Below are 16,750 nucleotides of genomic sequence, written 5' to 3'. Positions count from 1 at the left end.
CAGGTAAAAATGTTAACAAATATGTTGTCATTTTATCTGCTCAACAGAAATTTGAAATATGAAATAAGCAGAGGAGGGCAGAGAGGGAGGAGAGGAATCAGACAGAAAATAGGACTGAAAATCATTAGTCTGGCATGCAGAGAAACCTTTAGGAATTTGCTAATACATCCCTGCCTAGAGGAAATTGAAATCCTGTTGCTGTTTGACACACAGAGTACGTTAGGGTTGTTTGCCCCACAGATAGGACAGGAATTAAATAACTGAAGAGCCACACAGCTTAGCTATGGAACTGTTTTCTTTTCACATCCTTAGTAAATCGTGCTCCAGATTTTTAGCAGCCTATTTCTCATTTTTTGGGGATGGAGTGGGGTGTGAAAATACCATAGCTACCATCTGTCATTGTCTTTTTTTAATAGTATTTGCTTTGTTCTTACATTTTATCATGTTGGGTTTTTTTTCTGTAAATGATGGGATTTTATTATGAGATCTTGTTTATAGTTCTCCATTACTCTGTTTGGTATTAGGTCTTTCTGCAGTACTTGAGCTGATAATTTATTCAACCAAAAATCACTTGGCTCCATACTATGAGATCTTGTGTAATGTTTTCTTTAAGTTGAAAGGCCTTGGCTGAGCACAGTTGCTCAATAAGGGCAGAAGTAGTGCAAGGAAGTTCTCTACCATTTGCTGTTGCATTATCAGCCCTACTGGTGTTCTGGTCTGATGCACTGTGAGAAGTAGCAAAGTTGCAAAGTCATGTCATATAGCTGTCGGAAGCATCCCTGAGATGACATCTTGCTAAATTTAACCAAGCTTGTTTTGAAAAAGAGAGAAGTGAATAGGTCACTAAAGCGTTTAAGCAATCCAGCTAACTCTCAGTAAAATCTGTTGACAGCATTGTGGTCAGCTCAGCAGCGCTTAACTATAGAGAAGCTGGGACAGCTTTTGTTTTTTGATTACTTCCATATTTTCTGGGAGAAAAGTCCACCTGAGTGAGTATAGGGACAAGTCATCTGTATTTCTTTTCAGAGTTTTCCAGATCTCTGCTCAGAGCTCACAGACTGTTCCTGCTTTCCTAAGGAAAAAACTTGTGCTGCTGTGCAATGACGAGCCACTTGAAGTTAACTGACTTTGAAGTTTTGTTAACAGACAGTTACATTTGAGTATTAATAGAACAGCTCTATGCAGCTATGCTTCCCTATTGGAAACAACAACAACAACAATGAATTATTGTTGAAAAACAGTAACTTGCAGGACTGTAGCTAAATAAAACAATTAAAGCAGATAGAGCATAGGCAGAAGTAGATGCTCTAAGAATAGGAGTGACAGGAGCTGTCCTGCTCTTGTACAAAGATGATTGTTATTAAATCTAGCAATAATAAACATGGGATGTGTTACAGAAGGGAACAGAAGACTCCTTATTGTCACATGCAATAGTGGGTTTTAGCAGCCCAGGCCAGCCTTATTTGTGACCCTACCAACACACCCTCTGCCCATGGGCCCAGAAGCCCCTTTGAAGCTCATGCCCATGCACCCAACCCTTGCCTCAGCTGAGCTGTGGGTAAGTCTGTGCCCAGCCTTGTCCCCTGATGTCCTGACCTACTGCTTTTCCTGGATGGACTACGGGCCTACGCTGTAGATGGCCCTATCTCCAGACTGTCTGGCTGTGCCTTGGGTGATTCTTGGACTTGACTTGTAACTTGGCTGGTAAAGGGTTATTGAGAGACTGTGTGACCAGGTGTAGTCCTGCTTAGGAACTACGGGGCTGTGCCCTGCTGGGAAGTGCACGGTGCTGAGGTTGCTCTCTGCTCCTGGTTCATAGTCCATCATGGGACAGCCCTGTTCTTGCAGCTCCACATAACTCCATTTGTCCTGTAAGGATAGTAAAACTAGTTATATGGGGATGGCAGTGAAACCTCAAGGGATGTGGCTTTTATTCTTTTGATGCTTTTAGCAGCAACTATTTCCCAAAGTTAGAACTTCAAATAAATGTGGTACTGTGACGCTGGAGTGTATGACCTGCTGCTTGGGTGGACACTTTATGAAAGCAGGGGATTACTTCCCTGTGCTCAAGCATACTTGCTATGGTACGTTCTTCTGTACTTCAGTGCGCTTCTGTAAATTTATCGCATCTGCTTACACAAAGCAGGCCGCTGTACTGGGATCTCCAGTTACCATTTTTTTAAGGAAAACAAGCACAATCTTATCCTGTTGTCCCAGCCTTACGAAAAGCCAGAGGAGAAACCCTTGTTTCCATGAATAAAAATGGATTTTCAAAAGACACTGTATCCTCTTGAAACAGTAATTAAATGAAAAATTCAACTTAAATCTACAAAGGTGGGAAAATTCAAAGGCTTAGGCTGAAAATACAAGTCACATTCCCTAACTCATTCTAGTTTTGTTTCTTTTAGCTCCCTGTGGCTTTTTTAATTTAATTAACAATTTAAAAGACTGACAGGGATGTTCATGTTCACAAGATGGGGTTTAAGCCAGTTTGTGTCACTTTTGCACAGACTGGCTAGCATGATTTTTTTCAAATGCTTTTGTAGCTGCACTTCGCAGAGTGTATCTTCATTGCACAAAGGTAAATTCTGCTGAAAGCCATGCCATGTTGTGCCTGTGAGCAGCACACACAGGTTAGTTGGCCAGCACCTGCAGAGTCGGAGCAGCAGGCAGAGCATTAACTCATACCTGTCCTCTGTAGGACAGTGTGCTCCCACTGTCAGACAGTTATGAGGTGAAAGGTTGACACAGAGCAAGCTAGAGCACCTTCCTACACATAGGAAAGACTAGCTCGCAACGGCCACCACAAAGACAGTTTATCTTGTTCCTTATGCCTGCTGTGAGGTTTCTGATTTCTTAACCAGCAGCAGGCCCCTTTACTAGAGCATTTACTTCATGACACTGCAAAATGAGAACTCTTTCTCACGACAAGAAGGGTTTCAATATATATTAAAGCAGTGCAGGTGTTCTTGTGCTCCTGGGAAAAAAAAAAAAAAAAAGAGATTCGCACAAGTGTTTGGCCAGACACCAAGGGCAAACCTTTTTTTATTAAAACAGACCTTTTTCTTGTTTATTGGCCTAAACAATCAGTCTCTGAGTAGGAGCTCAGTAGTGGATAACTCAGTGTGTTACTCTTGTTTATTAAAGGGAGTTAGGAAGGAAAATTCATACAAACAACTTATTGGGTGGGAAGCAGTTTTGACTCCAGGAAAGTTGGTGTCCTCATAGTTATAGACCTCAGCATGTGGTAAAAAGGGTTTGTGTAATCTTGAAGACAGGAGCACAGAACTGGAGAAGAGCTCATGATGACCATGTCTGGGACATGCATGTCACAAGATCTAGGTTGTACAATCTTTTCCATAAACTTTTCAAGCTCTAGCTGTAAACGTGTTTGGGTTTTCTGTACCATGTTCACTGAAAAGCTTCTTCTGTGCCTCTGTTCTCTAAAACTCTCAAGAAGCCTTATGTCTACACTGCATTTAGGACAGAAGCACTTTATACCTTTATATGCCACTATTGATTATCAAATAACAAGTTCCCATCTATTCCTCCAATAACCTAAATGAGACATTTTTCTGAACAGAAATCCCATCTTGCCTCTCAGGCAGCCAGGCAAAATCCAAGGAGTACATGAGTACTAGAAAGAACAATGCTGAAGAGGACAATTATGCAGGCTTGGAAACAATAAGCTTAATTTTCTCATCTTATTTAAGATGATTTTTATTATCATCACTTAATTTTGTGATCTTGTTTTGGAATAGCATCTCAAGGATCAAGTCATACGTGTAGCCAAGAACTAGAGCTAAGATATATGCTGTTTTGCTGCTGTAACTGACAGAGTACTTAAAGCAGATCAATTAAAGAATGAAGCTGAAAATATGCAGATAAATTAAGGAAGCATGACATATCAAGACCTGGCACAGAGAAAATATGTAGGTTGACTACATTTGACCTGAGAAAATCCTTGGCCTTGTCTGTGTGGGACTGTGAGCCCACCTGTCTAGATGATTTTGCTAATCACTTCCTACAGTTCTTCAAGCTTTCCCTGTTTCGTTCAAGAACATTTCAGCTTCTGCCCATTAGCAGTTCTCCTGTCAGGCAAGATGTTCAACTAAATCTCAGTAAAAAATCAGGTAATGGAAGGTCACTGTAAGGTCCCTCCAGAGCTTCCTCTTCTCCAGGCTGAACAGCCCCAGCTCCCTCAGCCTGTCCTCACAGGAGAGGTGTTCCAATCCCTTGATCCTTTTGGTGATCCTCTTCTGGACATGCTCCAATATGTCTACATCCTTCTTGTGCTGGTGGCTCCAGAGCTGGACACAGGACTCCAGGTGAGGTCTCACCGGGGCAGAGTAGAGCAGCAGGATCACCTCTCTCCATCTGCTGGCCATGCTTCTTTTGATGCAGCCCAGTAGGTGATTTGCCTTCTGGGCTGCTGCTGCACATTGGTGGCTCATGTCCAGTTTTTCATCCACCAGCACTCTCAAGTCCCTTTCCACAGGACTGCTCTCCAGTAAACCCTCTCCCAGCCTGTACTGATAGTGTTGGTTACCCTGGCCCAAGTGCAGGACCCTGCACTTCGTTAAACCTCATTGTCAGCCCAGCAGTTTGGTATAGCTGTTGCCAGGCTGGAGCATTGTTGAGTCTGACAATTGTCTATTTTTGATCCAGGAGGGGTATGTTCATCTTTTCACCTGAAAAAAGGTGGATTTCATACACAAGTGCATCTCTGGAAGCACAGCAATATTCTTGTTAGCAATGTTTTCATTGCAATTAGAACTCTAAATTTCTGACTAGATTCCCTACCACAGAAAGCCCTGTCTCCACCAGCTCAGACTCATGTAAACATCTTGGTCCACTGCCTGAAAAACACATGCATATAAGGAATGAATTTAAACCCACTCTTCAAATTTCCACTGTATATGGTTTGTTTAATTGCCTTATGCAACATGGTTTGTAGCACAGACTTTGCATGAAAGACATAAAACTTCTCACTTGGAAAGAAGTCCACTAAGGAAAGAAGGTTGTGAGTAAACAAACCTCAGCTGCAGAAAAAGGTCAGGAAACATAAAAGCCAAAAATAAATACATCTGAACACGATTAATGCTTCTTTCAAGTCAGGCTTTAACAATGTTTACGTGGTGGACTTACCTTTATTGACTACTTTTTATCATATGGCTGAATATTGATGTTGAGCAAAATATTACAGTGCACTGACTATAAAATAGTAATTTAGGGCCATCAACTTGACAACAGGCTGAGGAAAACCAGGATGCCTTTCTCAAACCAGATGGCAGTCACTGATGTGGGGCTATACTTTCAAGCCACACTTTTCATCAGAGTATAAGAAAAGTCATCATTACAAAGTATCCAGAAGCTAAATTGAACAATAAATTTACACTGAGTTAGAAGGGACTTCTTGAGGTCACTTAGTTGATCCCCACCACAGAAAGAAAAGTCAATTTTCAAATTAGGTCAGTTCCAGTAATAGTGATTCTTTACAGTATAGAGATGGTTTGTAAACCCTTTCTCCTTTGCTATTTTGTGAAGTAGGGAGATAACAGTTCTGGTGGCAAGCAGCATGCTTTTGTAAGGTGAAGGAAGAAATTCCATAAGAAAAGGTGACTGCACCATTTCTTAAGAATGACATAGGGTTTTGTTCATTGGCAATCCAAACCTCTAAAAGGCATTTCCCCATGCTCCTGGTAAGCCATAGTTAGAATCATCTGGTAGTTTTCTAGTATGCAGACCTAAATCTTCCAAGATGTTTCAACTGGCCATTAAAAAATCCAGTCTTTTTCCAAAGATACTAACATTCTTGACATTATCTACTGCTTTTGGCCACGGTTGTGCTCACAGACATCAAGTAAATAGAGTAGGTTTAGGCTGTTGCTTGTATGAAAGTGAAAGTAGTACAAAACAGAGCTAATCTTACTCTCCCCTGTCCTCCTAGGACCAGAGCAAGCTGCATCTCACTAATACTAAAAAGGCTGCTGTGGTAGAAAAGCCCAGGTGAACCTACTGCAAACCCTTAAAATTATGGCAAATAGCAGAGGTGAGGAATGAGCAGGAAGACTAATCGCCCAATTTGCCAGTTGCTCCTGTGCTAAAATAGCGAATATCACATGTATAGTAAAGCAGGTCAGAGGACTGCAAAAGTAGTGTTCCTGAGCCAAATGAGCAGAATTAAATGCTTTAAAACTATTTTTTTGTACTTGCTTGTGAAAAATGACCATCATTAATATTCATTGAACTATGTTTTTGATGACTGTTGACCAGTGAGTAGATTCTTTGTACATCTCTTGCACAAATATTCTGCCAACTTTAACTGAATCCGTGCTTACATACAGGACACTAACAGGTTATTGCTTATGACATTCTCACAGTTGGGACAAACCTATGGCGATGAATAGAGGGGGTACACACTAGGAAAGATAATGGAAGCTTCCTATGAAAATTATCCACTATGCCAGCCTAAAATGCCAGTTGAGAGTCTAGATTTTTAGATCAATCCCTATAAACTAGTCTTTATATTAAATCTAAAAATATCTAATATTTTATGCTCTTACAATATCACATCTTGACTCACCATAAACTTCAAAATTGCCAAAAAAAACCCAGTCTTTAAAGATTTTGCAGGCAGTTTATCTGTATCTGAAAACTCTTACTTCAGCTGTTTCAAGATAACAGCGTGTAAAACAGCAACTGAAGCAGAAAGAACAGAGACTCATATCACACACATATCATATGCTCAGTGGCTTACAGTAAAAATAACTCATGCATGAATTCATAGACACATAGGGACTGGTTAAGCTGCTGACAAGCTAACTTTCACATGCTAAGATGTGACAATCATCCTGATTTTATTGCATATTTATTCATATGTATCCACTGAAACCTGGTTTAAACAGAAACCAAGATACATTTCTGGGTATTCTTATGATTATTACAGTAAGTAGTATTATTGCTCCTTTCATACGAAATGGAGTGGATAGGATATAAGACTGTCGTGCAAAGCCGAGCTGCCTTTGCCTTGGGTTGCCAGGTGAAACCTTTCAGCACACAGACTGTGAAGAGGGAAAGCAGGGTAGTATTTGCTGTGCCTGCAAGACGGGCAGGAAGTGCTGCCCACGCCTGTCTATCCCTGCCCACACCAAGGCAACATTTACTCGTCAGCATAAGATAATGTCAGGATGACTTTGATTTCGGTAACAAGCAATGACAATCATCATAATATGATTTCAAGGCCTTTGATGTACTGTTTATATTCACCCACCTAATTTCAGTTTGAATTACTTAGATTTCATGATTATGAGAAAAAAAGAAATAGAAAAATGCGAAGTTACGTCCTTCCAGGGACACAGTGGGTAAGGTTTTTCACCGTGGCCGACAGAAGGGGCTCATCATTCCCAGTGGAGTTCAAATCTGACATGAGGAGAAATTGCTTGACCTCACACACTGACCTGTAAGTATTGCTAGAAGGTGCAAGCCAGGGCAGTCCCCAAGCTGTTACCATATCTGAAGCTAAGCTGCCTCTGATTCTCTGACATCTACCTGATCTGCCATATCAGCAAGGAAATAAGTGTAGTGGGGATTTATCTCAGCTGAATCTAGTGGCTACAAATGAGTATTTAAAGATACAACACATAGACATCAAAATAGAGGTGATGACAGAGATTAGGTTTTCTCTTCCACAAGTAAAATCAACAGCAGCCCTGCTCTCCTAATGAAACAGAAGAGGGTGTGAATGCTGCCTTTCTAGTCTCGTAGCCACACGGCAGGTTCACTTCAACCTGTAATGTGTGTGACACTGGTGAAGCAGATGCCATCTAAGTCCAGAACAAGTGCTATGAAGAAAACCTTTAACAATACCTATATGATATTTCTGAAGAAACAGATAGTGGTATCCCGAGAGCAAGGTAATGACAAAAGTAGATTCAATGTTAACACCTTTCTTCAATCTTATTGTACCTGTCTCAGGAGAAAACACAACTCACCAGAGCCTGTGTTTTTTTAAATCATATGGCAAATCCTACCCAGTGCCCTTGCTTCCCTATCTGGTGACTATCTGAGGTGCAAAGCTGTTTCCCATTGGGCATTTTTTCAAAACTGGCACTGTAGAAGCTGTGTCCAGCACACAGTGTATTCAGGGTTTAATGAGACATTTAGGCATTCCAGTAACAGAAAGTAAAATAGGAAAGTGCCCAGCATCGAAAAGGCTCATCTTTTCTTCTAAGAAAAGTTAAAATTATTGTTTAAAAATAATCAGAGGAGAAATCTGGCTGAGCTTCATTTTCACTTTTACTTCCAAATTTCTCCTAAAAAAAATCTGTTGAGTCATCAGTTCAAACTTCTTACTGTCATATAGCATAACATAACAGGTCATGTGTTTTTTTACCTGACTTATTTATGGGGTTTTACATAGACTGAGCGTTAGAACTCTCTTCTGTGACGTAATGTTGATTTACTATTGGTGTTAGGTTTTTTTTTTTTTCCTTTTGATTTAGCTTCAACTTCTTAGTGCTTTTGTGATGTGAAATATCTTCCATATACTGGTTGTATTACTGGTGATAATTTCCAGTTTAAGATGTTGGAAAGTTTGGAAAAGAGATACAGGCATGTAATGATGTCTCCATCTGAAAGATGACTGTTTAAACATAAGATTGCATGTATAGTTTTTATTCAAATTCCCACAAGATATTTGAAACCAAGCACCATTCCTGAGACTGGAAGAGTTAATAAAGACATTCTTAAACAAAAATTCCTTGAGCAGCAGTAAGTCCAAAAGTAAAGTGTATCAAAGGCACTCACATAACCTCTTCACAATGGTAAACCACGTTTCATGACAGCACAGTTCTCAGTAACTTCACAACACGGTATCTGAAGAGGCAGAGCTTTCCATTGCTGCAGTGCCGATAAATCCCCATGAGTTTACTGTTCATCCTAAAGCTAAAGTGCTGTAACTTTCCTTTCAAGTCCCCAAAAACAGATGCAAAAAGTGCAAATTACGGCATGTGAGATGAAGAGTTTTCACAGACCCACACTTCCACTGTCTCTTGAAGCTGTGACTGTTGACATGTATAAAGCCTCAGTTTGCAAGTTAAAATCATCTCCTTAAAGAAAGAAAATGGAATAATGTTATTTTTAAAATCTGCAATAATGGAAGCTAATAAATAGCCTGATTTTAACAACTGAGCGGTAAGAGTCAGAGCCTTATCTTCACCACATGCAAGCTTTTCTGGGCCATGGTGAAGTTAGAATGGCTCCTCAAAGCTGCCACAAAGACATCCTGCTGCAATCTTTTCAAAGCGAAGAATCTCTGTATCTCTCCTCTGTGGTCCAAATTCTGAATTTTCTATTATATTAAAGCTACCACAGACTATCAGCCATATAAATTAAATAACAGACATGCTTGTTAGTAAACTCTGTGCAGCTGAATAAAAATATGCAGAACTGGGACTTCAGTGCTGAGGTCAAATGCCCTATATCTTCAGTGCTGATACAACTCGAGCTGTAAATTAAAATGCTAAGGTGAGCAATCCTTTTTCCTGTAACCAGGGCCATGTGGGTCATTTCCAAAGCTCTCTGGTAAAGTGTCTGCGGCTTTTAGGCTTCACCTACCTACTCATCATGGAAAAAAGGTTCTTTCCAGCATTTCTTAAAAATACATGATGCTGAGAAATACAAATGTTTGTCATATGACTTACTGCATGTTGCACAATAATTTTCGGTCATTAAAATGAAGAAGTTAAACAAAACCACAAAAAGCAGCTAGCTCTCCTTTGATTTCTTCATTTCAGTAAGCGCACAGAGGAGGCTAGGGCCTACAGAGTGAAAAAAATTTCACTTTTTAATACAAAAAGCCACAGGAAGCCACACTGTGCTCAGACAATGTGCATTGGAGTTGTGTCCAGACATGCACCAGTGCTGTCCTCCAGACTGCTGCTTGCCTTGAGCTTTTCTTCGTTTGCACACGGCATAATTCCGCTGAAGTTTCATACCACCATGTGAAAAATAACAAAAGGCTTTTGACTACAGCAAGTACTGAGTTCTGAAAGGTGAAAGAGTTTTTCTGAAAGTGTCATTCTGACTGTAAGATCTACTGATGGCAGTGGATTGGACAGCTACAGGTAAGATGCAAACACTACAATCTGTGGTGATACAAGAACCAGTGAACTCATGCCCTCCATTCAACTCCAGGTTTTTATTTCCTCTACAGAAGTTATTTTTTAAGCTAGCGACTTCTTGATGTATTGTTTTTTTAGCAGTGAGAAACACCAGTGGCTTCTCAAGTAAATCCTGCCCTTGGAAAATCCCAAAGTTGCCTATGTGTCCAGAAACTGCTATGTATTATGTCTTAAGGCCTCTCAATCAACTGCATCACAATTTTGCTCCAATTTTGCTCCTTGGGAGAGAATAATTCGTACTCCTGGGCCACATTAGGCAGCCTTGGGGCTGGTCTCAATTGGCTGTGTTAGGGTCTGCTTGGACACCAAAGAATTACAGCTGAATCCAGTACCACCATACCTAACACTGGCCACAGCCCCTCTCCTGGCAATACATCAGCTTATCAGACTTTAATCTATAGGTAACAAAACTGGTTTATGTAAGTTGGTGTTTTAAGAGCTTTCTTGTCATATTTCTTCATCGTTTTCTATGGTGTTTTATTTCTTCAGTTCAGTTTTAGTACAAGACAGCATCCTGATACTTTTTTAGGCATTACCTTCCCTCCGCAGTGTAAAAATTCCTGAATGTCTAGGAAAGTCAGTCATAAGATGAAAAGTGGCTCAGGGGATGATCTAATATTCCAGACAAAATAGGTGTCATTTTATGTGTTGTTAAAACCTGTGGCCTGAGGCAAAAGTATAACAGGCTACTACCACAAAATTCTCAATGCTTACTAAACCAACCTGCTTTCTGTGTGTACCTGGCTCAGCCAAGGCTACTACAACTGCAGTTAGTATACAGAGTTGTATACTGAGCTATATATGTGAGCTACCTGTACCTTGGTGAAAGGGAACAAACATTCCTAAACTTTTACATTGCCTGTGAGAAAGACATGACATAGGATACTACACATTTAGAAAATCAAAAAGTTGAATTCAAATTCAGAACTAGACTCTCTTTTGATGTAACATTATTTAAGTTGCCATCTACAGATTTACAAATAGTCCAGCTGTAAGAAAGAAAAAGCTGTAAGCATTAATGTAGAAAACCCTGTGACTTACTGTTCTCATCTTTCAGGCTAGGGTTCAGTTTTCTGTTCCTGTCTGTTAAAGTAAATATATACAAATTTAGCATAAACTTTTCTAGATTTGAAAGAAACAATACAGTTCAACAAACTTTTAGATTAAACTGATCTTTAAGCATATTTACGTTTATGATTAACTCATACCAAACACAAAGTTCTCTATATTTCTTTTCTTTTACAAATTTTGAACTGAACTCTGAAGTCCTTAATAGCAAGACTTTCATTTCCTGACAGTAAATACTTTACTGGATTCTATTCATATGCAAGAGAAGACTATATTAATAGCTTGTTTGCTTTATCACTGTTCCACTATTGCACTTGCAAAACAAATAAAGAAACAAGATTTGTAACTGTCCAGTACAGCATACCATCATAGTTACATATCCTTAATGGAGATTGAAAATAAAAGTTCTGCATCGTATGCTCTAGCTACAATATCTTTGTAGCTGTGAATTAAAACACCATTCAAACTATGTTTTCACAGCCCACCTTACCCAAGCCAAAGCTTGTGTTCTTTACAGACTAGTAGTTGGTCAGATTAAAAAAAAATAATAAATCTTCCCATATACCTTGTCTAATGTAAGTTATAGGGTGAGGAAACAAAACCCAGCTCAAAAGATCCAAGATCTCATCTCAGAACAGAGCGCATCTAGAGGTAAAATGTGATGAAAGTCACGAGCAGGCGTAGAGTTATTAAAATTTCCAAAATGTTGTTCTCAGGAAGAACAAAGAACAAGTGAAAAGATCCACTCTTTGAATTAAGATGTACCTTTTTGAGGTTGTGCATTCTTGAATGATTTTCTCTTTCGAAAGATTATGAGTGCAGAGGGAAGGACAGCTGCCATCACACATATGGGGACAATATAAAAAATCAGGGATTTTTGTCCACTATACTGTGTACTCAATAAAGCTGTCAAAAACATGAAAAGAAAGTAAATTTACAAATTAAAAAAAGGCATTGTTTATGAATTTAGCAGTATTGATTCTCCAAAATCTTGCTCTGACTGAACAAAAGATTCTTAAAGTTCATCAACATAGTGATTTTACACTCATTTTATGAATACTTTATTCGAAATACTACAGTAAGACACTTTACTAAAAATGAGTTGAACCTCTTGTTTGCATGACATTGAGTGCGCACTACTGCAATTCATCTGTATCCCATTTGAAGAACAATTTTTTAGGGGTACAGATCAGGTAAGACACCCATGTGGATTTAAGAATTTTCTCTGTACTGGCAGCCAAATAATGGGAGCCACCCTAAAATTAAAATATACAGTTAAATGACAGACTGGCTTGTTGGAGTCCAAGCTAGCTGAAGCTTCAAAGGCCTAAATAATACTGACTTGTTTCTCTTCCAGAGCATCAATTTTACACTTTTTTCCTAGAGCCAAATTCCAGTGATGGATCATAAGGCACGTTGTGTGTACAAACACTCTGTCTTGTACAAGTTGGAGGTGATACAAACCTGAAATGAAAATGTGAGCTGAAGTTTCTCCATTCAGTTCTTTATTCCAGAACACACAACTGTAGTTTGTATTCGTATTTGGTTTGAATGTCAGGATGCTGGTGACATTGTAGAGGCCTTCTGTAGTCACTGTATAGGTGGTATTTGCAAATCCACTGAGATTGAAGTTCTCATTTTGCCAGAAAACTTCTGCCAGAGGAAAGCCTTCTGACTGGCATATAAAAACAAACTTGTCTTCACTTGGTTTTCTCATAACTTGAGTGTTTATCCTCTTGTAGGATGCTGCATATGAAATTCAGTGAAATTACACAACAGTCGTTTTCCCACTTCAATTTCCCTCCTTCCCTTTAATGACATATTTTGTCTACGGCTGTATCTGAGATACACTTATCTGAAATTATGAAGGATGTTTTTAGAACAATTTAATATTCATTATTCAATCCTTCTCACTTCAGTGACAGATCTTACTCAAGTACTTCATACAACGCAGCTACTGACACTGAGTTTATAGATCATCAACACAGAGGAAACACATGAAGCCTCATGGGACTCTGTTTTCACTTTTTGAATATGTCACTTCAAGAAAAAAACAGCTGGCTTTACTGTTTTTCTTTCCATTGTTTTTACATGAGTGTGATATTTTCACCATATTAGAACAAAATGGACTTAGAATTTCTTTGAGGGCAGTTCAGAAGAACCAACGTGAGTCTTACAAATGGTTGTATCCATTTCTGCATTGGGAAAAGCTCATTATTTAAATGCCTAGGTTAGAAATGAGTGCTGCTTTATATCACACAGACATACTGCCAGTAGTGGGAAACACCAGAGGCCTTGCAAAGGACTGCTCTATCATGTAACACACAACTCTATTACTAATGTCCATTTGGCATTGGTGGATGGAAGCAATCACGTGTCCTTGCTCTGGGAGCTGCAGTCACTCGGGGAATTCCCAGCCACTTGGGTAGTTGCAGCAGGGCTTGTAAGTAAATTAAAGCACCTCTGAGAGGCTTTTGGGAATGGTCAAAGGTGGATCAACAGGGCAGGGGGTCAAATGAGAGATGGGGGGGCAGAGGCACTGGAGAAGAGGGTATGGTAAGAAGGAGAGGTGAAGGATGGAAGAGGAGCAGTTGCTCTCCCTCTCTGGCAAAGTCTGCTCCTAGAGGAGCTCATCTGGCTGTTGAATGAATGACTAGCCACCACTAAGCTGCTTTGGTTCACCTTGGGGGCTGAGTCCATGGGTCTTGTTGAGAGAATGAGCAACAAATTGCTTGAAATGAATCAATTTCTACAAGCTTGTAGGAATTTAGTAGAGACATCTCAATAAATATATACTTACATTCAAGTCAGCCACTAACCTTTCACTTCCAATGTAATGTACTTGTAGTCCACACCCTGGTAGTCAATGAGACAAAGGTATGATCCTGCATCTGTGATCTTCACACTGGTGATCTGAAGGATAGCTCGGCCCAGTTTCAGTTCACTGTGCAGAAGCATTGCTCTTCCTGTGTAATCGTGATGCTGGGATAGAAGGAATGCCTTCCCATTGCGGAGTGTGTATACCTCTCTCGATTTCGACTGACCCTGCCTTTTTTGCTCCCAAGCTACCATCAGGAGTCCTAGGTTTAATGAGCCATTCACAGGAAATCTGCATTCCATGGTCACATTGCTCCCGTACTCCACAATGTATCGCTGTTGAGGAACTTCAACTGTAAATAAGGCTATGGTAGGAAAAAAATAGTTTACCATTTTGGAGTGTATTGTTAAAGGGAAGTTATTTATGATACATTGTTCAATATACCTTGTTACTACTTTCTATATTGGATGTACCCTATTTGGTAGATTTAATTCAGAAGCACCTGGAATTATTGATAGTCACATTCAAAAGAGAAGTTCATGCAACTGTTTGTGTGTTCCTTTAATTTATTTGTGAAATACTTACAGGGAAAGCTTCAATTCCTCTTAACAATGTTTGTTTATTCACTTTAATACAACTGTAACAAGGGAAAAAATAAGAAGAAAAAAGTGCCAAGCCCCTTCCGGGTTTTAGCCAAGCTGCTCCTGCTGCAGCCATGGACAGGGCAATACATGTGGTTTTACTTCACTCTGCCTTGCACTGAGGTGGTTCTACTTTTAAATTATTGGCTTAGGTTGATTTGGTCATGCTCCCTCTCATAGCCACACCTACTAACTAGTGCTGGGTGCTTCAGCTGTTAATACACTATGCTTTAAAGAAGTCTGATTGTGGAAGATGATGGATGACTGCCTTGTGCTCAGTTACTACACAGTGCCTTCTGTCAGACGTTGCAAAGTAGAGGCTCCAGTATACAAGTGTTGCCAGAAGTGCTGAAGCTCATGTACTGAGGGTGTAGCGGTGTTTGCTGTGTTGGTTCTGCTGGTGGAACTGAAAGGCAGTTTCTCACCTGAGACCACAGAGAGCTGCGTTTCCAGCAACAGCATTGTGAAGAACTGGAACATTGTCTCAGATGGATCTGAAACAAAATTAAGACTGCATTAGGAGACTACCTTCTCCTGCTGAGGTATATTAGAGCCATGCTAGCCTTCATAACCATTGCAGCTAAAAATCAGAAAAAAATATAAACAAACACTAGGCTACCACTAGAAACAAGGAAAATGATGGTTAAAACAATCCATGCATAGACATGGAATATGAAACACTGACCCATGGCAATGAAGAGAAATAAAACCTTTCCACAACTTTATGCAGGAGGCTTTCATGATCTGTTGCTCGCAGGCAGTCTTAAATAATCTGGCAGGGCAGCATCACTTTCACAACAATGCCACATTGAAACCCTACCCATGAGTAACAAATATCAGTTGCAGTTGGATTCTCACATGTGGGAGAGATTCATAAATGTGCACAGACTTTTTAACTGTCTACACTAACACGTGATCCAGTTTATAAGTTCACTAACCTTGATTTTGTTTTAACTCAGCTTTGCAAACTTTTTTGAAGATACTTACTGTCTGAGAGCTCACAACTGTAAAGTGGATGGCTCACAGCTCTCAAATGGATGGCCCATGAGACAGGAGCCAGGGAGACAAAGCCCCTCCCACAGTCAGCAAGGACAAGGTTCACAAATACCTGAAGAACCTTAACATACACAAGTCCATGGGGCCTGATGAGGTGCACCCCAGATTACTGAAGGAATTGGCCAGCGCCGTTGCCAAAGAGGAAATGATTTGGCCAGTGCAGTAAAAAAGCCACTCTCGATAATATTTGAAAAGTCCTGGCAGTCAGGTGACGTCCCTAGTTACTGGAAGAAAGGAAGCATCAATCCTATTTTCAAAAAGGGTGAAAAGGAAGACGCTGGGAACTACCACCCTGTCAGCCTCACCTCTGTGCCTGGGGAGATCATGGAACAGACCCTACTAGAAGAAATGCTAAGGCACATGGAGGACAAGTAGGTGATTCAAGAGAGTCAGCATGGCTTTACCAGGGGCAAGTCCTGCCTGGCCAATCTGGTGGCTTCCTATAATGAAACAACTGCACTGGTGGACAAGGGAAGAGCTGTGGACGTCATCTATCTTGACTTTGCTAAGGCCTTTGACACTGTCCCCCACAGTATCCTCCTTTCCAGGTGAGAGAGATACGGGTTCAATGGGTGGGCTGTCCAGTGGATAAGAAACTGGCTGGACGGCCACACCCAGAGAGTGATGGTGAATGGCTCGACGTCTAGCTGGGCAAAAGTGACAAGTGGTGTCCCTCAAGGGTCCATAATGGGACCAGTGTTGTTTGACATCTTCATCAATGACACAGACAGTGGCAGCGAGTGCACCCTCAGCAAGTTTGCGGACGATACTAGGCTGGGTGGTTGGCCAATGACTGGGCCTATCAGGAATGACACAGCCAGCAGGAAGATAAACCAGTAAGTGGACTGTATTGAGTATAGAAAGCGCATTCCATGAATGACCACTGGGGGTACAAACAAGTCAATCAGTTCACAAGCAATTGACATTACCCCCAATGATCCCAACAAACACATCACCCGACCGACAATGGGTGGAATAAACAA

General features: G+C 40.4%; 1 protein-coding gene across 1 annotated transcript; it reads right to left on the bottom strand.

Moving 5' to 3' along the window:
• Positions 1-11,225: 11,225 nt before the first annotated feature.
• On the bottom strand, positions 11,226-15,205 carry PDCD1LG2 (programmed cell death 1 ligand 2; the record flags this gene model as incomplete). Its single annotated transcript, XM_008938777.1, has 5 exons — positions 11,226-11,267; positions 12,018-12,158; positions 12,717-12,998; positions 14,072-14,434; positions 15,137-15,205. Coding segments are annotated over 5 exons (897 nt in total), but the record flags the coding sequence as incomplete, so codon positions are not given.
• Positions 15,206-16,750: the final 1,545 nt, after the last annotated feature.

This window comes from Merops nubicus, unplaced genomic scaffold (genome assembly GCF_000691845.1).
Source record: "Merops nubicus isolate BGI_N331 unplaced genomic scaffold, ASM69184v1 scaffold17204, whole genome shotgun sequence".
In the NCBI taxonomy this organism is placed as follows: Eukaryota; Metazoa; Chordata; class Aves; order Coraciiformes; family Meropidae; genus Merops; species Merops nubicus.
The sequence above is the reverse complement of the archived record's forward strand: the minus strand, read 5'-3'. Positions and strand labels throughout refer to the sequence as shown.